Source organism: Heloderma suspectum, chromosome 2 (genome assembly GCF_057233095.1).
Source record: "Heloderma suspectum isolate Gila_16-S chromosome 2, 16-S_ref, whole genome shotgun sequence".
NCBI classification, from domain to species: domain Eukaryota; kingdom Metazoa; phylum Chordata; class Lepidosauria; order Squamata; family Helodermatidae; genus Heloderma; species Heloderma suspectum.
The window spans coordinates 133,754,947-133,780,362 of record NC_139459.1 but is presented as its reverse complement, the minus strand read 5'-3'; the positions used below and the strand labels follow the sequence as shown (position 1 = coordinate 133,780,362).

Sequence of the window (25,416 nt, the reverse complement as noted above, 5' to 3'; positions counted from 1 at the left end):
CTAATTTTTAAAAGAGGTGCTGGGGTTAAGTATGTCTGATAGTCATGTGTTTTGACTAGGGCACCCTTCTCCCTAGATGGCTGCAGCTGTGGTTACTTAGTGGTAAGGGATAAGTACTCTGAAATGCTGAGACACAGTTGTTATTACATTACGTTCTCACAGGTTCCAGGGTTTGAGGCTCACTCAGGTAATGCCCACATATGTCTGCAGTTAATGTACCAAATCTCATGGCTGGATCAAGAAGGTTGCAAAGTAGTGCTCCAGAGTCCAAATGTAGGGAGCACTGAGGACTTAAAACCTTCATGTTCTTTGCTTTCCCTTTAATCTTAGGGAGGCTTGCTACTAATCATTGTATTGTACTTACAATTTGGAGTAAGTGCATACCTGTGGATGAAGTGGAAGTTCTAATTTCTTTTAGTTATTGTGTGGATCTAGACTGTTGTTCTGAGTTAGTGCAAATCATAAAATGTGATCTGATGTAGGCATTCCAAAAAACGAAGGGTTAGGGAACAATACTTCCTGGACAGAATTGGTATAGAAAATGGTGATGTTATTAAACTATCATGGACTATTGGAATATATTTTTATAAAGGAATGTGGCACGTGGTTTGTTTGCTTGCCGCATGTGAGCAAAGGACTCTGGAATACTGAACTTCTCATCTTTCCTCCCAAGCCCTCCTCATGTGCTTTCCTTCTCTTTTGATAATGTTACCATGCACCCTGTTGAACAGATACAACAACTGTAACTGTATATTTGACTCATCTCTCCTTTGTCCCATGCTCAGTCTGTTACTTTTCCCTTTCCAACATTGCAAAAATATGGTCTGTCCTCTTTGTCCCATTGACAAAAACTCTAGTCCATGCCCTGGTCATCTTTCACATAGACTACTGCAATCTTTTCTGCTCTAGACTGTAAGCTCCTCAGGACAGAGACCTACCTTTTTATATTCTGTAAAGCACTATGTGCACTGATGCTGCTATATTTAATAAATAAATAATACATCTCACCCATTCTCCCCCCACCACTTACAGGCTATGGGAGCATATTAATGGACTTTTGCCCAAGGACACCAAAATCCTGGCACTCATCCTGCCAAATCTTCATATAAATTGTTTCCATAAACTTTCCCTCCAACTGCACTAACTTTAATTTGACTAAATACTGCAATCCGATCAATTAAAACAGAGCCCCGGATGAAGTGGGCAGCAGAATTTCATTTTTTTTTAAGGGAGCAAGAGATCCTATGGCCCCTAGACGGTGTCTGAGGGGCCATAGGATAGTTTGGATTCCCAGCTCTGAGGTCGGAGGGCTTGGAGCTGGGAACTGGAAATCCAACCCCACTCCCCCTCGCAGCCAGCATGGAAATAATGGTGCTGGCTGCCCTCCAAGGTTGGGAACTCAACCTTGGAGATGGTGGCATTTCAGTGAGCAGGCCCTGTAGTGGCCTGGGATGCTGGATAAATACAGTCTGTGGTATGTATGTGTTTCAAGGTGTCAAATGTTAATTTTCCTGAATTAATTTGTGAAGTGTACCGGCCTGACTTGACTCATATGCGGTCTCTTGTTCATACCTCTTACACATCACCTTCCTAAGAGGAACTTCGATATCACATTATAGAAAATAACTGTTCCTATTTTCACCTGACAATTTCAACAAAAACATGGCAACAACATCTGCTTTGAGATTATGGAGTTGTGCCAAATCAAAATAGGAAGGCACTTTCAACAGTGTACCATTGACTTGACACTAGATGTCGCCCAAGTGATTTAGGATTGCGGGGTTGGGGGGATAGCACGTTGCCCATGTATTCAAAAGCATGCAATATAAAACCGACACAAATCAGGCAGGCAGGCAGGCAGGCAACTAAACTTAAAACTAGGCGGATTAAAATAGTAAAAATCCTTTGGAAAGACCTAGTCTGGTATGGTGACTGCGCCTCTGCCACGCACTCACTAGGCAGCTTTATATTAGGGACGTTAACCTCTCACTGCATCAGCCCCCCTCCCCGCCCCTTGCAATACGGGGATAATATGTACACGTTTGCTGCAATCATAAGATGATGTATGAGGCACTCTGAACACTCCAGCGTACTACAGAAATGTTAAATGTGATTATTCCACTGGACAACGTGCTTTTTACGTAAATATTAGTAGATAATTTATAATAATGACATGCAACATCTTCAGGTATATGGTTTGGGATAGTGAAGGGTTATTACAATAGCCCTTGACTGAGTTGCTATAGTGGGCGGAGGAGAGGCAGAAGAGATGCCGCATTCTTGAGTTATGGGCCTTTCCCGCCCTCGGAGCCTCGTCATCCATAGCTCGGCCGGGCGAGAAAACGAACTGGGGACGCGCTGTTCTGACTGGTTGTTGCGAGGGAGGCGCGCGAGCGGTCGCTTCTAGTAACCATGGGAGACGGGCTGCTCGTCCCTTCTTTGCGTCCCGCCCGGGGAACCATGGGATCGGCTTGTAGGGACGGTTGCTTGGCAACGGGAGGACTCCCGTGAGAGCGAAGAAGTTTCCGTCGCTTCTGGAAGGAAAAAGTGAATTTCTCAAATAGGTGACATCAGATACCCCTCCCTCCTCCTCCTCCTCCTCCTCCTCCTCCTCCTCCTCCTCCTCTTCTTCTTCTTCTTCTTCTTCTTCTTATTATTATTATTATTTTAATGTGAATAAGTGGCGACATTCTGACTTCCAGGGGCCTTTTAGCCCCTTAAGGGTGTCCCCCGCGCCCTCAGCCCAACTAATATTGCTTAGGTTGACTTGTCTGCCCCAGTGTAGTTTCACGAGAACTCATTTTCCTTCGGTATTTTTTCTTCTTACTATTGGATTGTGCAAAATCTTTTATGGGTTAAAATTCATGAGGTAGTTCCATTAGACTTCAGAAATGATATGTGTTTCGTTTTCAGGCAGTTATGTCTAAAAGGGTGTCATTGCCTTCTATCCAACTTACTCCACAATCCTCGGATACTGCAACTGGCAGAAGTGAGGAAAGTAGTTTAAATGGAGAACGGTCGTCCTCAAGTGGGAAAATTTCTCCTTCAAGAAATGAATTAAGGAAGAGACTGGTTAGCATGGCTCCAAAACACATGGCAGCAAATCCCAAAGCTCTGAAATTTGAACACAACACAAAATCACAGGAAAGAACGAGAAAGCGACAGCAGCCCATAAAATTGGAGCCTTTGGTAGGTTCCCAGGTTATAGAGCCTACTCTATAAGGCTGTGTTTTATTTGTTTTATCCTGGATTCCTGTAAAATTCACGGAAAGTCTTGTTGGCTCTTTTCTGATATTCTGATTGCAGTCTTGTGCACAGTAACTCATGTGTAAGTCCCCTTAACTTCAGCATTTACACATGGGTAACTGTAAGACCCGAGTGCTATGTGACGGAGCGAGCTCCCGTCTTCAGTCCCAGCTTCTGCCAGCCTAGCAGTTCGAAAGCAAGAAATTGCAAGTAGATAAATAGGTACCGCTTCGGCGGGAAAGGTAACAGTGTTCCATGCACCTCAGTGTTCAGTCATGCCAGCCACATGACTGAAGCGTCTTCGGACAGCACTGGCTCTTCGGCTTAGAAATGGAGATGAGCACCACACTCTAGAGTCGGACACGACTGGGTGGGGACACCTTTACCTTTTTAACTGTATATAGGACTGCAATTATGTTTAATTGTTAATTATGTTTGAGATTTGGAGTGGCAAAGATAAAATGATTTAACGTGACATTAGCATTTGGTAATCAGAAAGGGGTTGGTGTGGTGGATACAGTTCTCCTGTTGCGAGCAGATATATTGCAATGATGCTCTGTCTCTCCTAATCAATTTCCTTTCCTGGCTTATTTCTTAAAGTTTAGCAATTTTGCATGACTAATAGTACAATCTGAAGTTGTTATGTGGCACCTTAAAGACTAACACATTTATTCTGGCATAAGCTTTTGTGGACACTGTCCTCTTAATCTTATGCCAGAATAAGGGCGCAATCCTGTGCATGTTTAGACAGAAAAAAGTCATAGCCATGGCTGGCTAGGGAATGCTGGGAATCGTAGGACTTTTTTCTGTCTAAACATGCACAAGATTGCTCCCTAAATTTGTTAGTCTGTTGTTTTTGCTGAAAAAGATTAACATGGCTCCCCTTTAAAACCAGTGGGTCAAATTAGTCATGATTTAAGTCCCACTGATCTCAATGGGAACTAACTACAACTTATTCAGTCTGGATCCAGCCCAGTTGTGTCTTTACCTGGTCCATAAGCAAAGTATTAATGCAGGGACTTTCAATTCCAAATTACATGCCCATGTAAAAAACCCATCTTGCAACAAATTTCTGGTGACAATTTCTATTAAAATGTTATGGGGTGCAGATACAGTTTATTTCCATATATTTATAATTGTATACTATTTTAGGATACCACAGTCTAACCCCACAAATTTCTTGACTGTGTGGGTCAGTGTGTAGAAATGACATCTCCCTATGTGGTGAAAATATTTATTTATACTAAAATTTCTATCCTGCCTGTCTAAGAAAATGTCAATTCAAGGCAATTTACAACAATAAAAACTAAACACAATGTAATGAAGTAATTTTAAAATACAATCAAACTGCAAAATAATTCTAAAACAAAAACCATAGAGCCAAATAGAGGCCCTAACTAAAAATGCCCCCTGAACTAATTCTGTCTTCAAAGCCTGCTGAAATGTAGGCATGCTTAAGGGCGCAGTCCTATGGCCACTAGTCAGCAGACAGACGGCCATAGGATAGGTTGGTTCTTGGGAACCAACCACCTCCTTCCACGCTCCCTTATAGGCAGCACGGAATGGCCCCACACTCTGCGCTTGGAAGAGGAGCGTGGAGCGACAAAAACGGGGCGTTACTGGGAGCGTGGTGGGGCAGGAAAGTCAGAAATGCCGGTACGACACATCCTACATATTGTCCAGCTGCTGTTCCCTGTGTTCCGAGGTCCCACAGCTGGACAGCCAAAATTGGCTGTCTAGCCATAAATGCAGGGTGGCTGAAGCGCAAAGGGGACGATCCCCTCTGCACTTCTCCTGCCCTGCATGGATAGGTGGTCGCCTCTGAGTTTAGAGGTGGCCGCCTCTCCCAATAGGATTTCACCCTCCATGTAGGCAAGGAGGAGGCCAGGCATACCTCTCTTCTGTCAATGGGGCATGGGGCGATAACAGGAAGGTCTTCAGCAGCTGGGAGAAATCCTCTAGTTCATATAGGAGGAGGCAGTTCCTGAGATACTCTGGGCCAGACTGTTTAGGATTTTAGAGATACTTTGAGTTGAGCCCACATAGAGTAATCGAAACTGGAGAAAACATGGCATGAATGACTGAGGCCAGGTCTGATTTCTCCAGGAACAGATGCAGTTGGTAAACCAGGTAGAGTTGATAAAGGCACTTTAAAGATAAAGTTGTACTGTAATTTGTACATCTAAAAGCAACAGGAGATCCATGAGTACCCTCAAACTGTGAACCTGCTGCTTCAGAGGGAGTGCAACCCCATCCAAAACAGGCTGAACACTTCCAATTATCAGAACCCTCAACCAACAGTACTTCTGTCTTTTCAGAAATACAATGTGTGCTCAGATGGCAAAAATGCCAGGATACTTTCAGAATGCCCTGACTGACAATGGCTTTGAATAAAAGAATGTGTGTTGTTCCAAAAGAAGTAGAACAGAACTACATAGAAGTAGGTTAGTGTTTCCTTTGCAGAGTAGCTTCACTGCTTTCAATTACTATAGCACATCACTTATTCATATTTTGGAACGTATTAATTACATTAATACAGAATTAGAATCCAAGGAGTGCAGGGAGATGTAAATGCAAGCATCCTATTTTATATTGAGAGCAACCTTGTGAGGTAGGCTAGGATTTGCCCTTGTCCTTGCTCTCTGGATGGCCATGAGTTCAAGTCTCCCAGGTACACCGCTGTGTCCATAATGGCACATTGGCTCAGCAAAACTTCTCATATGTTACCGATTGCAAATAGGAGATCTAAGATTAAGAAAGAATCAAAGTGCCTTCAGCTTAAGGTGCATCTTCAGAGAATCAAATGCTATCTTATTTCTAGGTTCTAAGTCAAATTTTATTGAAGAAACACTGTGCAAGCATAAGAAAGTATGCAAATGGTATTTTAGCACTGTCATCTCTCAGAAGTGTAGTGGAAAGGGAGATTAAAAGAGGTATTTATTGCTCATTTGCATATATTGATAGCTTCTTGTGTTATATTATTAAATTGTTATTTTATCTTTGTACACTACCCTGGAACCTACTTTCGTGGGTGAAGGGCTGTCTAAAAAATTTTAAAATAGATAAGAAATAAAGATTAGCTCTCTTCAGATGTTATAAAAACATGCATGTGAAGAGCTGATGGAAACATGTGTGCTGGCCTCCCACTGTGTTGACAGGGAAGGTCTGAAGAGGAAGTGTAACTGCATTCGGCTGAACACGGTGACAGTGCTCCACAGGATTGGGAACTGTGCACATCTGCCCTCCATGTGTACATTTTTGTAACACCTGAAGGGAGCTAATAATTCATGTAAATATATTAAATGTAATAACTGCTTATTAGCTATAACTGAGGTTGAGATTTACAGATGTAGCCAGTGGCAAAGAAAGAAATGTTTGGTGTGGTTTGACAAAGTGGGAACCTTACATTCCCAACCGCCTTCTGAGATGAGTGTAACCACCAGTCCATAACGAACTCTATTAAGAGTTTATGAGTTATGACAAGGTTATGATCTGGATTTTCATGTGGAAAACAAAATACCATTTTCTTCCTCAATTCCTAGTTGAAACACTGGGCTGGTGCAGATGTAATTCTCCAGTTACCTTAATGATGGAGTGGGCTGCACGATGACATGCATTCTCTCCCATTCTCAATCCTTTCAGAATTGACCTAAATTTTTTTGGTTTATTTAAGTTGTATAGAATTTGTAATTTTCATAGATGATTTGATTTCAAATTGTCTTTGTTTCTCCTCAATTGAGCCTGCGTTAAAAATATATCAGTTCCACAAGCAGCCTGAATATATATACCAGAAGAACAGGGAGAAATTAATAGTTTCTGGAGTATTACAACCTAAAACTTCAGCAGAGAAAAGAAAATGGCCTGTTCCTGTGGAACCAACATTAACTGAAATCCACGAAGAGCTACGTGAAAGACAGGTATTGGCTGTCTTTATATAGTATGATTTTTAAAAAAAATTAAATTGATTTCACTTTTCAGTAAAATATTTTCAAGGAAGATTACAATGCATAATTAAAACAACAATAAAACAAGCTATAGTAAATCATTCTTCCATATGTTCTTCGAGTTAAAGAAATATTGCCTAAGTTAAAACATGCATAATGAGGTGCTTCTTGCCTTTTCAGGTCATATGTGTGGTTTTGGAAGCCTGACACATTTGAAGTAGGAATTTTATTAAATCTGTTCAGACTGTGTTTTGTAGCTTGTCAGGCATCTTTCATTCTGTTATCCGCTCATTGATGGAACTGGATTTTTGGAGGAGAATTTTCTTCATTTGCAAATACACATTTGCACTAATGCACAAATCCCCCCCCTTCCCCAAGTTAAAAAAATGGCCTGCAAGTCTGCAGAATGCATGCAACTCGGGAAAAGCCTATCTGTTGTGGAATCTGCAGGTCGGATTCATAGAAATCCAAACTCATTTGAATCAATTGAATCCTCTGATATCCCTAATTTGAAATAGTGCATTTTAAAAATGTATCAACATTCAGGTCTTTTTCTTAAATTTGAAAACTATGAGAGACCAAAAAATCAAGTCTCTCAGTTTCATTCTCTTGTTAAAAGGAAGACTCATTATGTTAAACATTTGCCCACATTCCTTAAATTCAGATCTGGTCTAGTAGGATTTATTAACACCTTGAAGCACTTGTTGCATGACAACCACAGAGCAAACAGTTCTATAGCTTTTCCAGAAATGGTCATTTGGGACAGATTAGTGTTTTTATCAAATGAAAGAGAGAAACTCCAAACAGCTATCCCCACGTGTGTAGTGGTTGTAATTTTGGCACCTCTCCTATTTGTCCATCTTGAGGTTGAAGAAGATTTGCAACCTGAGTGGCTATAGCCATATGGGTGGTTATTAGTGGGTGTTAGGGAAATCCTATTTATGTTTCATTTTATGATTCTTAGGTGACTGTAGCCCTGTTCAGATGTTTGCTTCACCATGTGATTAACATCATGTGGCGAGGAAGCAAGAACAAACATGTTCATCCCACCCCCTCTGTAACCATCCGTCACCTTCCATTAATTGGAGGGTAGTCATCTGCAGCCGAGAGGTTATTCTGCTCATGTAGGCTCTTTGCATGATTTCGAACCCTGATTTTCCAGGACTCCAAATCAAGTGGGGAGTCTACACAAATAGGGCAGACTCCTCACTGCAGATAGTCACCCTCCAACTTGTGGACGTTGGCAGAGAAACAAATACCTGAATAGGGTTTATATTAAGGCAGAATAGGAGATTTCATATGCTGTTCTCAGACTGGACAGGAAATTCTGTTATGGATGCATGGGTTCCCATTGCCATAGAGAGCCATTGTTTCTGCATCCATATCCACCCCTTGACTGGGAGTAGCTACACAACAACCTGATGGCCACTTTAAATAGATCTCTGTGGGAACTGATCCTGTGCTGCAAGCCATTTGTGCAAAGCATAGAAATCTTATGTCACGATGCTATCACATGGTGGAATTGTGACTACATGGTGTTAAAAGACTTATAGTCATCACCCAGGTGTTCTTTGTGTGTCAGCATCTTAAGGGTGGGTTTGTATGTGAGGAATGAGTGCAATGAGTAGAATGCATGATCTGTTCTGTATTGGGCTGGAGCTACTCTCATGTGAACAGGATTGTGTGTAAGAAAGCTCTGTAAGGCTGGGCTGACTCCACAGCTTTGATTTGCACGATCCCCATTGGATGAGAAAAACAGTCATACAAAAGTTTTTGTGGCTTGTTATTCTTATTTATAACATCCAAGGCTGCTTTTAAACGTGCTATAAGTAGTTATCATCTATTAAGAACAGCAGGCTTGGTTAAAGACCAAGTTGCACTCAATTCTTTCTTTCCCATTTCTGTTGTGTCTTTGAAATATGTGGTATATTGGAGATTTCATCTCTGTAATTATGCCTTTTGAAAGCATTGTACCACAGGAAACTATTATTTTATAGAGCCTTTGGGGTAGTTAACACACAAATGAATTTCACATTGACCTACTAATTAATTTCACATTAACTGTTGTTTAACATTTATGTGCCATCAGCAGCAGTGATGCCTTGAGTTCTCATGCTCCCCCACTCTCGGGATTAGATGTACCATTAGGCAGAGTGAGGCAGCCTCCTTAGACAGTGGATGCTGGAGTAGTGGTGAGGTGTTGGAGCACACAGCTGTACATGCTATGCAGCTTGCCCTACACCTCCATAAGCTAGCTTGCTGCCCTCAGCTGCAGTGGAGGATGCTGTCCCATCACAAGCATTAAAGTAAGATTCAACTGCCAGTACAGTTGGCTTCGGTACATGGAATAGGGCCGGGCTTCTAGTCCTTCACCCCAGCAAAATGTCTTGGACCATTCCTGCATGGTTGCAAGGAGGAACTCAAAATTATTTGCTTTGGGTTTTAAACTAACCAAAGTTTCTTGTTATGTCCAAACTCAGGCTCTCTGGTTAGTTTAAACATTGGTTTGTTCAAACAAGACAGAACCATAAACCAGAGTTTAACTAACCAGAGTTTCCACAATTCAGATGTAACGAGACATTTAGTTAGCTTAAATCAGGAAGTGAAAGCTTCCATTCTCCTCATAGTCATGCTGGAGAAGGAGTGTGCTGGCTGAAAGCTCACTGCTGCTAGTGAATGTAGCACTAAACTATGATTTAGCGATATATTTAAAAAGAGCCAGTGAAATATTAACCAACCCTTATTAACATTATTCCTTTACAGGCATTCTACAATATTATAATATTGAATATGAATCTACAAGAAGATACTGGGATTTTTTTTTAAAGCACAAAAATATTAGTGAATCATTTGAGCATAAAGGATTTGGGTTTCTAAAGTGAACAGTGAGATATAAATTCCTTTTACTTTATCTTGACAGTTACTGAGTGCTAAGGTACGACTTCCTACACCTCCTAAACAGCCACGTAGTACAGTAAAGCTAAGTGCTTGCAGACCAAGCTCCACTCCACCTATTCGTACATTTGGTGAACCAGAAGAAGTAATTAAAGCTAATATTACTGAACCGCTACAAATTATAAGAATAATATGCGAAAACAAAAATCTTGGCTTCCTATACATGACACCAGCAGTGCCCAGGTCATCAATTGAATATGATACATTTAACTTAAAGTGAGTTAATTTAACTTTTACGGTGATTAACTTTTACAGTGATCAACTGTACAATAAGTAGTCATTTGAATTTAATGTGAATTATAAATTGTGTCTCTTGGCAATCGCTCATGGGTAGTTAACTCTTGGCAATGTGTCTCTTGGCAATCGCTCATGGGTAGTTAACATACTGGGTACCAGCATGCATTGCCCTTTGTCATGGCAAACAGCAACCACCCATTCATGTATCTTTCTCATGAGTACAATAATGCAATTAACAGTCTTTATCTCCCACTAACAAGACCTGAGGGGAAAATGTGTTTGTGACTTCCAGTAGTTACAACAACAATGTGGAGTGTTCAGTTTCCAGGGAAATGTTAGAAGTAGGTCTTGACATGATCAGGGGAGTTGTGCTAATTGCCAGCATTCTTCCCCCACCTATTAACAGGTAAGTTGGCAGCGGAATATGTGCAATGGAGTGACAGATAATTTGATTCTGCATAAGGAAACTAAATACCTGAAATTGTTCATATTAGATTCTAGTTTCTTAGAGGTACAGAACAGGCACAGAAATAGATTGTTCAGTTACCAGCTTGTTCGTATCATGACAGCTGTGTGAATTCAGTTATTGTCTATCCTATTAACCAAGATGTTTTCATTTACTTTTAGAATTGTAAGTTATGACTGCATTAACAGAAATGACTACTATACTATTAGCCAACAAGCAGTTATTCATACGTGTAATGGAGAGGTTGAATATCTGGAACTTGAACGCTGGGAGCAGGAATATCTCTACCACAGAGCACTTTCCAGAATTACTATATTTGCTATATTTCGCAAATGGAAGTCATTTAATGTATGGAGGAAGAATGTGCGCTCCAAGAAAATTAGTGCATGTCGTCGAGCTTTGCAGAAGAACTTATTCATTGTTAATGCAGTATGTATTGTGAATGGTTTTATTACTGAGGTGATATATGTGAAGTGTATTGAAGAGCTTAAAGCACTATATAAATGTTACATATTATAATTTTTGAGGAGGTAACTTTTTAATGCTAAAGTACATCATGAAAAAATCTGAACGTTAAAACTATTTACAGTAAACTATGTGTTTTCCTGTTGTTGAAATATATTGAGATTAACATACCTTTTTAGGTTTCAGGCCATGAACTAGTGCTGCTGGACTTTAATCAGTATAGAAAGTCACAGAAGTTCATAATCTAAAAGTCATCATATTGTGTGTCCTTTCCTTCATAGAAGGAACTTTCTCATGAACAGAAGGGCCATTGATCCATCAAAGGTGCCTGCTAACAGAAGCGGGGAGGAGATTTTCCCTGATTTTCACCTGTTCCACATCTCACGCTGTTTCAGAGGATCCCTCAGCTTGTCAGGGGCCTGCAGAATTGGATACCTGACAGAAATTGCCCACCCCTCCATTAGTGGACATCAGGAGCAAAACTCTGGGAAACCATTGTTTCCACAAATTAGTGAAGCTAATAGTTTTAGAATCTTAACTTTCTCTGTTGGCGTGCTAGAGCATACAGTCTGGCTTTCATATTTCCAGCAGAGTTGAGGGGCGGGGAACCACATGATTAGGCCCTTTTGTTGTTCCCCCTTCTTGCTGCGACTCCTCCCCAGTTACTTTCCAGCCTAGCTGAGAGCACATGCATGCTTTCTCTACTCTAGAGAAACTCTTCCAAAATCCAGGCTTATCATTTCTCTAGTTGTTGTTCCTTCTTACTTTCTCTATCTGCTCTTTTTGTCTCTCTCCTGCTCTTTTCTTTTCTTTTCTTTTCTTTTCTTTTCTTTTCTTTTCTTTTCTTTGAACTCTTTCCCTTCCCACTCTTTCTCTGTTTGTTCCCTACTATTGTGTCCTCTATAGCACTAACAAAGACATACCTTGAGGGAAGAACCTCAGAATCTACAAGACAAGTAGTCTGCTCCAAGCACAACACCCTGCCTCCCAAAAGAGTAATAAACAGGCCACATAACCAGAGACCAATCTACCTCACCAATAAGTTACAAGACTCTTAAGTTTATTCTCTTATTCCCAATGGAGGGAGCCAAAAGGGTAGACACCCTAACACCCTCTTGGCAAAAAGGTCCTTATGCTTTCACCACAGTCTCTCAACATTGAAAAATCAGATGGGAACAAGCATTGGTTCTTGAAAATAATCCATCTGGAAACAACAGAATTGTGGTTCCTTCCAAACATTCCAAATCTGCTAATGCAGGGTCCGGTGTCCATCACCCAGGCTCAGCATGGCTCTCCTCAGCTGTTTGAAACTGAGAGGAAACATTTCTTAAAATGTGGGTAATCAGCAGAAGTTCTTGCCACCCTGCTGCCCTCCAAGAAGCCAGCAACCAACCTAATCTATAAGGCATCCTGGAAAGTCTTCATAAGATGATGCAAAAGAAAAAAAATGAGACTGGCTTTCCTCAGCAAGCATGTTTACAAATCATGACAAATTGGACACCTATATCTTTGTAGAAGCAGCCCTTGGAAGGAGATGACTACAACAGGTGTTCTCTTCATAACCAAACAGCTGCTTGACCCATCACGGCTATCCTCCACTATAATAGATCCAAATCTGTATGCAATCCTACATCAGTAGAGAAAGAAATATTAGAACTTACCATTAGTGTTTCTTCTGGGTGATGTGACGAGAGTGTACAGGATCCACCACAATCTGATATCTCAATCAGTGACTGTTGGGTCTGGCTTTTCCTTCTCACCATCACCCACTCATATAATCTCACTGGAAGCCAACATACTCCTAAGTTACCCTACTGTCAACCACACAGCAGGCCTTGTCACATGCTCAGAACAACCAAAGGCTTTTTCCTAAGTATTCTTACTGCTAGCTCCCCTTTCTGTCTCTCACAAGTTTGGCCTCAGAATGGATGGAGGGAGTCACAGGAAGGGGAAGGTATAAAAAAAGCCTAACCATGTGATTTCCTGCCTCTCAAGCCTGATGGGAATATGAAAACTAATCTGTATGCTCTTGTCACATCAACCAGATGAAGGCTTCATGGTAATGTTTTTTTCTGTCTTGGTAACTTGTTCCTACTATTTTGCAGTGTTTGAGACCAGCGATACTTAACATCCAAGAAATGTGTTATCGAATCAGTGACATGGCACTTTGTCAAGTGGAAAAAGGTTACATATACACACTGATGGAATTTAAAGGTACTCAGTTCAACCAGCTAAAAGAAGTGAGTTTCATTGGTTCAGTTTTTCATGATTTTATATACACCTTTTGGGGGGTTGAGATTTAATATCCATTATTCTCTAAATGCACTATAATTTTCAGGTGGCTTCTCATCTGTCAGAGTTCCGGGAATTAGCCAAAGAAGTGGTTCGAGGTGCATGTCGAACTGCACTGCTTGAGTCTGGTTTCACTCCTGATGATTACTTTTATGCAACAGAGAGTACAGGTACAAAACTGACATTTAGAAAATAACTAAAGAACATTTATGTCTTTATTCTAATTTCAAGGAATTGGCCCAGGTCAGACGTAATGGGAAAAGGACATTTTTTTATTTATTTTAAATTATTTTTAGGCTGCCTTTAAGAGTGGAACCCTTAAATCATGCCCTAATTTCCCATTACATCTGCACGAGCCCCAAGCTCACATTTTGTTCTCTCCTCCAGACATGTGAGAGTGGGATAAAAACATTTTCCTTTTAATTTTAAAGTAATCACAGTTCCCTGTAACATCGAAACTTGGGAAACTGTGATTGGTTAAAACAAGCCAAGATCCAACAGTGGTTTATGATTCTGGCTTGGTAACAAAACATTGTTTAAACTAACTAGAGTTCCCCCAGTTCAGACATAAGGGGATTTAAAACAGGAAGCTGATCTCCTCACATCAATGCTAGTGGGGGGAGGGATGCGAGCCCAAGACTTGAGCAGGCTTCTTAACATAGTGCTAAACTATGGTAAATCAGGCCATAGACAAATTTTACTGATTGGTATCACATATGTTGGTGGGCCGCAGTGGCTTAGTGGTTAAGATGCTGAACTGCAGACCGGAAGGTCGGCAGGACAGCAGTTGGAGACCCGAGTGCCGCGTGACGGAGTGAGCTCCTGTCTTCAGTCCCAGCTCCTGCCAACCTAGCAGTTCGAAAGCAAGAAATTGCAAGTAGATAAATAGGTACTGCTTCGGCGGGAAAGGTAACAGCGTTCCGTGCACCTTGGTGTTCAGTCATGCCGGCCACATGACCACGGAAGTGTCTTCGGACAGCGCTGGCTCTTCGGCTTAGAAATGGAGATGAGCACCACACCCTAGAGTCGGACACGACTGGTTGGGGACACCTTTACCTTTTTACCTTATCACATATGTTACAGTATTTAGAGTGCAATCCTATTGGATCTGCTCTGGATACTTGTAAGCCTCTGAACTAGGAGGCTTATGAGTATCTAATGCAGAGTGGGAGGTGTGTTGCCACCCACTTTTATCCTTCTATGAGCTCGCAGTTGTAAGCTTGTAGCAGCAGCCGGTGTGGTTATCTCTGTGCTGGCTGCGAAGGGGAGGGGGTGGAGTGCGCAGTTTCCTTGTCTTTGACCTCAGAGCCAGGAAACGGAACAATCCTGTGTCCCTCAGATGCTGTCTGGGGGCCATAGGATTACTCTCCCCATGTTTAAAAGTGAATATGCTATCTTTCTATTTTATCACTACATAGATTTTTAGGAAAAATGCTTCTTGGTCTTTTGCATGATGTTGTGTTTTCTGGCAAAAAAATTGCTTATAATTACTTGCTTTTGCTTATAACAAATTGAGTGTAAATGGAATGTATTGGTTTAGCTTAATACTTGGAATAATTTCAGCAATATGCACCTATATTATCACCAGAACAGATAACAATGGTATCAACAAAGCTAACTACTGGGAGTGCCACTCTTCCTCATGTTGACAAAGATTTTTATGGTGAACAAATTGAAAAAATGACATACACAGAACAGGCCAACAAAAGGGCTCAGTGTGCCAGGCTGACATGGTTGGTATTAGGCTCTTTTTAGGGCCTCATCTAATACTTCTTTTCCCTCAATTTAGAAATCATAAATATAAGAAATTTTATTTTGCTGGTGGTGTTTCTTGCAAATGATGACTATAATCACAGGCATCTGTGCATTCCCAAATGTTATTTTGTGAATTTTCTTTTCAGTAGCTCTTCCCACCAAAGCCCAAAACTGTTCCTTAAACTTCTCAAAATTTAAGTATTATTGGTAACCTTAAAAAGCAGGTGTGAAAGTGTTTAGAAAGATTGTGTAATGCATAGTGAAGCCCAAACTGTAAGTGATGGTAAATGCATCTGCTACACTACACTCTCTCCGTCTGTTAAATTTAGCAGTACTTAACTATGTCACGGCACTTTATGTTTCCTGGCCCCTGCCAGGGCAGCCAGTGATAGCATAGGAAATTGCCTTATACCGAGTCAGACCACTGGTCCATTTAGCCCAATATTATCCACTCTGATTCGCAGCAGCCCTCCAGGATCTCAGGCAGAAAGAGAACTTTTCTATCACCTCCTGCCTGGTCCTTTTAATTGGAGATGCCAGGGACTGAACCTTGGACCTTTTGCATGCAAAGCAGGTGCTCTACTACTGAGCTACAGCTACTCCCCATGGCAAAACATGGCGCGCCGTGATACCATGAGTAGGCTATTTCTCCTAGATATTACAGGGGGAAGCAGGGCTAGACACACAGTGGTCATTTTCGAGGATGGACTAACACATGGGTGTAGTCCCTCAGGCTCAGGGGCCAAATCTGTCCCTCCAAGGTTCCCAGTATGGCCTCCTGGGGTTCTCCAGATAACCACACACTCTTCCCCTGTCTCTGTCTGCCTTTCCCTGATCGCCAGTTGTTTGGTGGTTTCTTGGCTTTTATGAAGTTTTTCCTCATTCTAAAAGGTTGAAATGCCTCTCCAAAAGCTTAGTTGATGGCAGTAAGAGCTTTAAGCTAAACTGTGTGGGCATTTGGGGGTTTGGGGCCCTGCTTCTTTTGCCCTTGGTCCCATCCAACACTGGAATGTGCCCCTTGAGAGCTTACATGAAATTGAATTCGGCCCTCGGGCTAAAAGACATTCTGTATCCCGGACTAACGTTTGGCATCACATATAGTTTGGAGCAGAAATCATGCATTTTTAATTATGCATTTAAATATGAAACACATCAGTAGATGACATAATAAGCAATCCATTGGACTCTGGCAGGTTCTTACAATTGATTAACACATTGTAAAAAATGGTTAATTGTTTATTAAGTTATCATAAATCTTCTTTAAATGGAATCTGATTAAACTATAAGAAATAGTTGTGTGGTAGTTAGAATATTACAGATTTATTGTGGTATAACCTTTTGTGGGCTAGGGCTCACTTCATAAGATGCATACATGTTAGCATGAAAACGTAATGTAATAGACCTGGCCGTGCCTGGAAACATGTGATTGTATTACATCATACAAGTATTGGTTTGTGACATTCTTCTCATTAAGAAAATCTATGATTAGGTTTTATAGAACCACATTTTACAGTTGCTGCTGGTATTAAACTAGCTGTTTTCTTATCTTAAGACAGGGGTGGGCAACCTTTTGGCCTTGAGGCCTACATGAAATTCCAGGTGATGGAGCAGGGCCTATGTGTGCATGCGCGTGCACACGCACACATACATGCACATACACAACATCTCAGGAAGCAGGTATGGGGAGGTTTAAGCCACCCCTCCCTGCCTGCTGAGACCATGGGATGGGATGGGGGTGGGGGTTGTTTCAGTTCACTGTTTCCTGTAACAGCAAGGAAACAGCAGTCTGCATCAAGATTGCTGGCAGGAGGGTGAGGTTAATGGGGCAGGGGTGCAAATCAGGATCACTGGGAGTGGTGGTGAAGGAGGTTGAAGCCTCCCCCCGCCCCCCGTGATCCTCATACAAATCACTGTTTCCCCACTACTATTAGCAATGAGGAAGCAGTGATCTCTGAACTGGGATTACTGGCTGAAGGGAGAGGCTTTTATCTTCCCCTTCTTTTGAGCAATCCTGATGCAGGTTGTTGTTTCCTCACTGCCAATAGTAGGGAAGAATAGTCTATATGAGGATCACTGAGGAGGTGGAGAGGCTTAAATCTCCAACCCCCAGAGAAGCAGATAGCTGTTTCACAGCAGCTATTAGATGACTGATCAGCTAAGTGGTGGTGGAGGAAAGTGGGCAGGGCACCCTGTGGCTCTGCAGGCTGCACAGAGGGCCACAGGGTGGCCATATGTGCTTAAAGTCCTTCCATAGTTCTCACTGCATTCAACTGTGGGAAACTCATTTAAATCTTTGGGACATTCAGGAACCACGAAGGGCTGTGAGATACAAAGACAATATTCTGTATTGCATCATTTTTATTTTCCAGCTTTATTCGTCTTGCTGACTATCTTATAGTGAACACTATGCACGTCTTGGCAGTAAAATCTGTCACTACTCTTTTGAATTACCTCACTGATAAGTTGAAAAAGACACCTCCTTCAGAGGTCATCCAGAAGTGGAATGCAGAAGAAGTAACTGAAGTTGTGGAAAAGAAGGTAACATTGATTTGTTTGAAATGGTTTGGTTTGTCACATTGTCTGGCACTTAAGAAAACTGACTTTAAGTCAAAACATACTATTTCCTGCTAATTTACACCAGTCTTTTTGGTATTTTTCAGACTGATTCTCCTCCCCTTTTTGATAAAATGGCCTGGTTCACACATTGTAAGAACCCATGGTTAACAACCCATGGGTTGTTGAGAAGATGAGCAGGAGCCTGCATGCATGCTGGTTCCCAGCCAGCTGCCTGCTCCTACTGGGATAACACAGAGATATTCTATGATGTCCAAATCCAGAACTCTGGGTTATTGGGGAACAGACAACTAAAAGTTGGAACCCATGCATATAACAAGAAACTGAATGTTCTGTGTAAACCATTTTATCAGCGGAGATCCAAAACACATTTTCCAAAAATGTTATATGTAGACAACTGTTGATTGTATGTACCTGTCTGAGGCAGAATTTGGAAAGTAAATTGCTTTACTTTTCCGATTTCATCCATAGAGCTCAGCATTTTCAGCCTAATATGCAATTGATATACATTTATTTTGTTGCCTTTTAATAACACAAAAAACAAAGCAGCCCGCTACACAATAGTCTATTTTTATTCATAATAATATAGCACCTACAGCCAGGTGCTTTACTATTTGACCTTCTGGGTGCTTTCCAAACCTTCCATTTCATATATTAGAGCATATTTACACACAAATTAACATTGGTTTAAGACCTGAACCTTGTGAACTAAACTGAATGTATTTGTGGCTGGAGCATTTTGCGGGTGGCTGATTAGGACAAGCCCCATTAAAATTGTCTGATTTTATTTGTCTGGGTACTTTAAAAATACAAAATAGCAACTGTTTCAACCATATGACAGAAATCAGAAGTACATTTGGGATGTTCTATAATCTAAACAGTGACATGTTGCATGTGTTCTTGAATCTGATGCTGTGGTTGGAAACTTACGTTGCTTCTGAGAAAAGCAAATCTGTAACAGGCTTTTGAACTATTATTTCTTTTCATAAATGTGCTGGGTTAGTGAACCTAAGAATTCTAACTTTAAAATGTATATTCATTTCTGATTTTTGTTGCTTTCTATTTTAGGGAGCTACAGTAGTTACTGGACCAGAGGAAGATGAGTCTTTTCTTCCCATGTTTCTTGCAGAGCTAATTTTAGAGATCCATGCACTATTATTTGAACCAACTTTGGATGAATTCCAGGTTTAAGAATCATTCACTTTTAATTTAAGCTTGCTGTGTGAAAAATAATTTGTTACCATGGGCTGTATATTCTTATTTTCACATGCAGAGGGGAGGATGGTACTTACTGTTAGGATAAAACCCTGGAGGGAGCAATCCTATGGCCGCTAGACAGTGGCTAGACATCCATAGGATATGCCGTTTTCTGGGAACCGACCTCAGATTGCGAGCTCTGAGGTTGGTTCCCGGAGAACCGACCTCCCCCCACTTCCGCGCTGCCTCGGAGGCAGCGTGGAACAGCCCTATACTCCACGCTCGCAAGAGGAGCGCGGAGTGGCTGGAAATGTGCGTGGCTGGGGTTGTTCCGGGGTGGGAAGAGCATAGCTGCCTGTACAACACATCCTATGTGTCGTATAGCAGCCTCCCTCCCTGCTCCGTGCTCCCGCGGCTAGACAGCCGATTGTGGCTGTCTAGCCGAAAAAGCAGGGCAGGAGAAGCACAGAGGGAATGATCCCCTCCATGCTTCTCCTGCCCTGCTTTCGATAGGCGGTCACCTCCAAGTTCAGAGGCAGCCGCCTGTCTTGATAGGATTGCGCCCTTAGTGGACATAGGGCTGAGCTGCATGGGGAACTCTGGAATGAGCTCTTGATTGATAGAGTGGTCGGTTGGCCTGAATGTGGGTTGAGTGCTGATGTGCATGGGAAGCATAAATTGCCTCCCGTGCACATGCATAGGCAGCCCAGGATAAAACATGAACAAGGATTGTCCATTGTCAGTTAACCTGGCTGATTCAGGTGTGAGTGCAGGTATGCAGGAATGGAACTAACAGTGTTGAAGAAGGCAGCATGTAAGAGATAAAGAGAGAGCATTAGATAAAGCAGCATGTAAAGGAGCTTGATGTAAGGTGACAGAGGCTGTAGAGCAAAAGCAGGATGTTTATATGGTGCAGGAGTGAAAGTTAGCTGGCCAGCATTCAGAGGCAAATATTCTAGGCCTACAACCCAGGGGATCTCTCTTTAGAGCAGGAACCTCTGTGTAGACTCACTACTTACCCAGTGATGCAAAATAACAATGGCACTTAGTTAATTGCTTCTGCAAATAATCTAATATATGTAGTTTTCTTCATTGTGAATATGCAAAGCTGCTCAAGTGTCCAAGCTTGTGATTCATGCTTTTCTTATTGTGGTTTCAATGCTTCATATTAACTGCAGAGATTTATTTAAGGTACAGGTGACACCCATTCAGGTATAGACGATATGGCGTTGGGGATATTGACACAGAGATAGCTAGCAGCATATGGCATCCTACGGGGGAGGGGGGGCTGGAAGCTCCAAGTTGGGATGGGCAGAGATTCCATTCTGGGTTTTAGTTAAAACCAGCCGGAAGTCTAAAGAAGCTATCCAAGGTGCTGCACCCATTTTGGGGATGGAGTTCAGCACCTTGGTTAACTCCTTTAGATTTCTGGCTGTTTGTAACTAAAACGCAGAATGGAATCTCCTCTCCACTAAAAATAGAGCCACCAGCCTCCCTTGCATCCTGCATATTCTTTTTTCAGTAGTGCAGATTCTGCAGCAGAAAACTCTGGAGAACCACTCTTCATAGAATTAGATTCTCCACATGAAGACATTTGTTAAGATTCCCTAGGAGAGGCAATGTGGAGTTCGTTTGAGTTGTTGAAGTTTAGTGAATGTGCCAATAGAGGAGGTATGTGTGATCAATCATTCTCTTTCCTGAAGATACTTAATCCTGGAGCCATTACCTAGACATCTGTCTCAGATGTACAGAGAAAAATAGTGACCTTTGTCCATACTACTTAGTGTTCCTGTCTTCCTTCAGCCATCAATTTTCAGCGTGTAGTTTCCTTCTGTTCGACCACTTCTATACCAATCTTTAATATAAGGGTAAAAAACACGGGCAGCCTGTCACAAGGCTGCTTGAGCAGTGGTAATTGTCCCAGGACTGTTAGTTTAGTGCTAAATCATAGGATCAGCTTATAAATCAGTTTTTTAAAATTCTTGTACGTGTGAGATTTTTGTAGAGTTAGTGGGCGAAAGAGGGAATTAGAACTTTTAAAGTTTATCACCCATTACTATTGATGGTATACCAAAGATCAACTATGAAATTGTCTCTTATTTAAAAAAGAAACTAAAATAAAATTTATTTTATGTTTTGAATTATTCTATTGAATTACTGAATTACTTAAAAAGAGGACTATCTTATTTGTATATTTCAAATCATGAAAATATTGTGAAGGTATCACCATCTTTTTGTACTTTTTTGCTGTGGTTGTCATCAGATATGCATCAGCAACACTTAGCCTGCAATTCTGTGGTCCCTGGGAGGGCATCACAGGGGCCATATCAGATCTCCCCCTCTGAGGGAGGAGCGAGAGGTCTCCCGTTTAGAAGGGGAGATCTGATCTTAGAATCCCGCTCCTTTATATCTGCAGTCAGTGCTTCTCTGATGTTGGAACTCCAGTGGGGCGGGGTGGGGGGAGGAGGTGTGTGGGGGCATGCTGAGAATGGCAGTGGATTCACAGCCTTCCCAATCCCCAGTCACACCCCAAACTAGCAGCAGATCTATGCCATCCCTGGAGCTGGTATAAATTAATTTCCTCCCATTAAAACCTCTCTCTGTGTATAAACTCATTAAAAACAATATTAAACCAAAAACTAGCCTTGTAAAGGAACCACCACCAACCTGCTGCTGCCGCCCCTCCCCCGCAAAGTGCTGCTCCTCTCTCCCTTCTGCCTTACAGAGCAAATCCTTACAGAGCAAATCATTTTATATTAACTGCAGTTTGTTGTGTTGTCCAAACTCAACAAATTGTGGTTAGTCTTAACTATGGTTAGTGGAAACAAGCCAACTTCAAATGTGGTTTAGAGAGCAGGTTTATTTCTGCTTACCATAGTTAGGCTTAACCATAGTTTGTGGTTTGATATGCTAAACTGTGGTTAATCTAAAATGGAAGTGGAAGTCTTTGTATGTAAATTTAAATAGGTGATGCACTGTAGTGGCTAAGGGACTGAACTACAAACAAGAAGGTCCCTGATTCAAATGTCATCTCTGTCGTGACCTATTCGGTAACTTTAGGCAAGCCACCTTCTCTCAGCCTGAGGGACTCTCCCATCTGCAATATGGAGATAATAATATTCACGTATCTTACAGGACTGTTGTAAAGTTTGCAACAATGTTATTTATGTGAAGAGCTTAGATTTGAACAATCTAAAAGTGCTACACAAATGTGAAGTATTGTTGTTCTTCCTTCGGCTCTTTTCAATGCAACCAGCATTTTTATAGATTTTTTTCTATGTTTGTCTAACAGGATGGTATGGCAGAGATTGTGACTCAGTTTCAGGTAACTGTGTTATCTGTTGCAAACCTTGTTCCTGATCGATACTTTGATGCTTTCACTCGTCCTGTTATTAACAACAAAATTGAAGAAAAAACATGTGGAGAAGGACCAAGCTTATCAATAATGTTTAAAGATGATAAACATCTCCAAAACATTATCTTTCAAATAAAGGTACAGAACACATGCTTGCTTGGAAACCTCTTCAGATGTAAACACTTCCTTCATATCTCAAATCTTAAAGCTGTTATTGAGGTTCCAGTTTGAGGCCCATCCTTTCCTTATTCTTTTTTGCTGTGTCTACCATTAGAAATGAACTACTAACAATAATTTTGGTATTTCAGTTTTGGTTTGTTTCCTTGAGTACATGAGTATAATATCCTGGAGAAAAATTACTGTAATATTTTATAAAAGTGTATACTGAGAGTGGCAGTCCATCTGACTTCCACTAAGATTAATAGAAGATACAGGATTGTCCCACCTACATAAATTCAATTGGGAAAAACAAACTGGCTAACAGATTTCCTCAGTGCCAAACTAAACACCAGTCTAGTTTGGCCCTTAGGCAGGAGACTTCTAATATAGAAATGGGTGACACCACACACTCCAGTTCTGTTAGTGGGGAACAACAAAGAGGAACACAGCCCTCACCAAATTGGCTAGGTAGCCCATTTATTTTGTTTTCCTTAATAGCTAAGAGGTGACAAAGAACTTAAGCCTGAAGAAAAATGTTGGATTTGGATAACATCAGCCTATATTCACCTCACTGCAGGGCTTCCCTTTCTAGGCATTGTACCAGGAAAGAAAGTGCCTCATTGGAGAGGCACTATGTTTTCTGCAGTATTTCTTGTAATATCTGTCTGTACATGTGGAACATTGCTCCATATAAGCTTGCTGCGTGAAATAACAAACTGATGGACGTACCTGCAAGTAAATCTATTTATGTATAGTATTCCTGCTTGCTGTTTGAAATGGCAAGCTGGCACCACTATCCATAGCAGTTTACTTATGGGTAGGCACCCCAGCCTGCCCTTTGTCCTTTATCATGTCTCCTTCGTTATTCCTATGCCAATCCTTGTACACATGTACTACAAAGTTGTAAAGCAGCATAGGAATAACAAGGGACAATGGAAGACAACAAGGAATAAATGAAGCTAAATGAAATTACAGACATCGCTTACCCTAAATTATTGACTTTTAGGAAACAATCAATTCAGCATTTGAAGCAGCCAACTTGTATGCAGCTACTTTTGAAAAGTTTCGATCATTTTTCAAAGAAAATGAAAGCCTTGACTTGGAAGCTCTGAAGAAAGAAGAACCGGGTAAATTTTGTTTCATAGTTTGTTTTTTGTTACCATTCTAGAGACCATACAGTGATCTACTTAGCAGGTTGTATTATGCTAGTAAACATTTGCAGTGTTTATACAACATAAATTCTTTAGAAATGGCGTTAAATAGGAAGTTTTATTTTAATACTTATTCTGCATTTCTTTCATGGGACATAGAGCTGTTGTGATGTAATCACTAGCTTCAGCTATTGAGTACTTGCTTTGAATCTCACCTCAATTATGAACTCACTAGGAGGCTTTAAACAAGCTGCTATTTTCTCAGCCTTACCTCCCCTCCCTTCTGCAATATGTGGATAATGTTGCAGGCCTACTTTACATAGTTGTAAATAATATTGCATGCAGAATTCTTTGAACATTCTAAAGGGTTACAGAAATGCTAAGAATCATTAAACGGTAAGCATTATGTATCTCATTCCTTTTGAAGCCAAGAAAAATCTTACGTTAACATTAGAAGACTTCATCTCATTTTTATATTAGATCTTGATTTTACATTGTGAGCTACATTATACTCGTTAAAAGAATCCTCAAATGAATGACTGCTGAATTTATGTGTTAAATTGCTGTTGTTTCTATTGTTACTTGCTCATTTCATTTCTCCTATCCTTCCATGACACCTTGAAAACATGTAGACAAAGAAGTGGCAATATTTAGGCCACAATCCACTGCTTACTTACTCTAGTATCAGTCCAAGGGATTTCAGTAAATACAAGCCCTATTCAAGCATTCCCTTTCTGGGTAGAATAAGCACACGAGGGGGAGCACACTAGTTCCTCCATCCTCATTGCATGTTTCTGTCACTCTCCACATATGAAGGGCAACTTTTTGAAAAGAAGAGCCCCCTTTATCTGTGGATTTCTAGAACAATATACAATTATTTTAGATCCTATTAATACTGGAACTTATTCTGCTTAGAATATAACTCTTCCACAATCATTTTGTCTTTTATGATCCGGTTGTTAAAATTGGCTGTGTCAGTACACCAGATTAGAGGCCGCTTATACTGTATGCCAATAAATCTGAACAGATGTTGCATGATCTTTTAAGAAGAAAATGGACAAATGATGTGGCACTGTTAGCTTTTGGAGAGGGAACCTGACAAGAATTGATCTAATAAGGAGAGTTAAAGAGGGAAGGAAGCAATAGGAACAATTCAGATAATGGCAAGGGAGAGTGTGGGAATGTATTGTAGATTATAATAACCCATGATCTTAGGCTGAAAACTTACATGATTATGAGAGGAGTAACCCCCATTAAACAGAATGGGATTAACTTCTGAGGAAATCCTCACTCGTTCTCCCCCCCCCCCCCCGCCCAAGCACAGCAGCACCAGACAGAGAGCTCCGGACTGGAGGATGTTGTTTTGCTGCTCTTGGTCCCAGGACCAGGTGAGGAGGTAGACAGAGCCACCACCAAAGGTGGCTCCTCATTTTATTTTAAACACTTTATTTCGGTAGTTTCTGGTATTCTAGAACACACTTTTTTTTACAGTTCTTGGGTTGTAAGTTCTTGAAATCCTAAAATCTACACCAAATGTTGCAATACCAAGTTTCTAGCAAACTCATCATCATGCATTACCAAAATGGATGCCTATTAGGACTGACCAAATTCCTAATAAAG

General features: G+C 41.1%; 1 protein-coding gene across 1 annotated transcript in view; it reads left to right on the top strand.

Annotated features, from left to right (window-relative positions):
• Positions 1 to 2,266: 2,266 nt before the first annotated feature.
• The window catches only part of DNAH6 (dynein axonemal heavy chain 6), a 246,436-nt gene continuing 223,286 nt past the window's right edge, over positions 2,267 to 25,416 (top strand). Inside the window, exons 1-12 of the mRNA XM_084834830.1 lie at positions 2,267 to 2,564; positions 2,914 to 3,189; positions 6,987 to 7,163; positions 10,111 to 10,361; positions 11,010 to 11,277; positions 13,419 to 13,553; positions 13,652 to 13,775; positions 15,194 to 15,338; positions 17,730 to 17,898; positions 19,003 to 19,119; positions 22,424 to 22,624; positions 23,652 to 23,772. Coding sequence (XP_084690956.1) covers positions 2,920 to 3,189; positions 6,987 to 7,163; positions 10,111 to 10,361; positions 11,010 to 11,277; positions 13,419 to 13,553; positions 13,652 to 13,775; positions 15,194 to 15,338; positions 17,730 to 17,898; positions 19,003 to 19,119; positions 22,424 to 22,624; positions 23,652 to 23,772 — 1,978 coding nt within the window. The 5' untranslated portion in view covers positions 2,267 to 2,564; positions 2,914 to 2,919. The remainder of the gene's footprint in view (positions 2,565 to 2,913; positions 3,190 to 6,986; positions 7,164 to 10,110; positions 10,362 to 11,009; positions 11,278 to 13,418; positions 13,554 to 13,651; positions 13,776 to 15,193; positions 15,339 to 17,729; positions 17,899 to 19,002; positions 19,120 to 22,423; positions 22,625 to 23,651; positions 23,773 to 25,416) is intronic.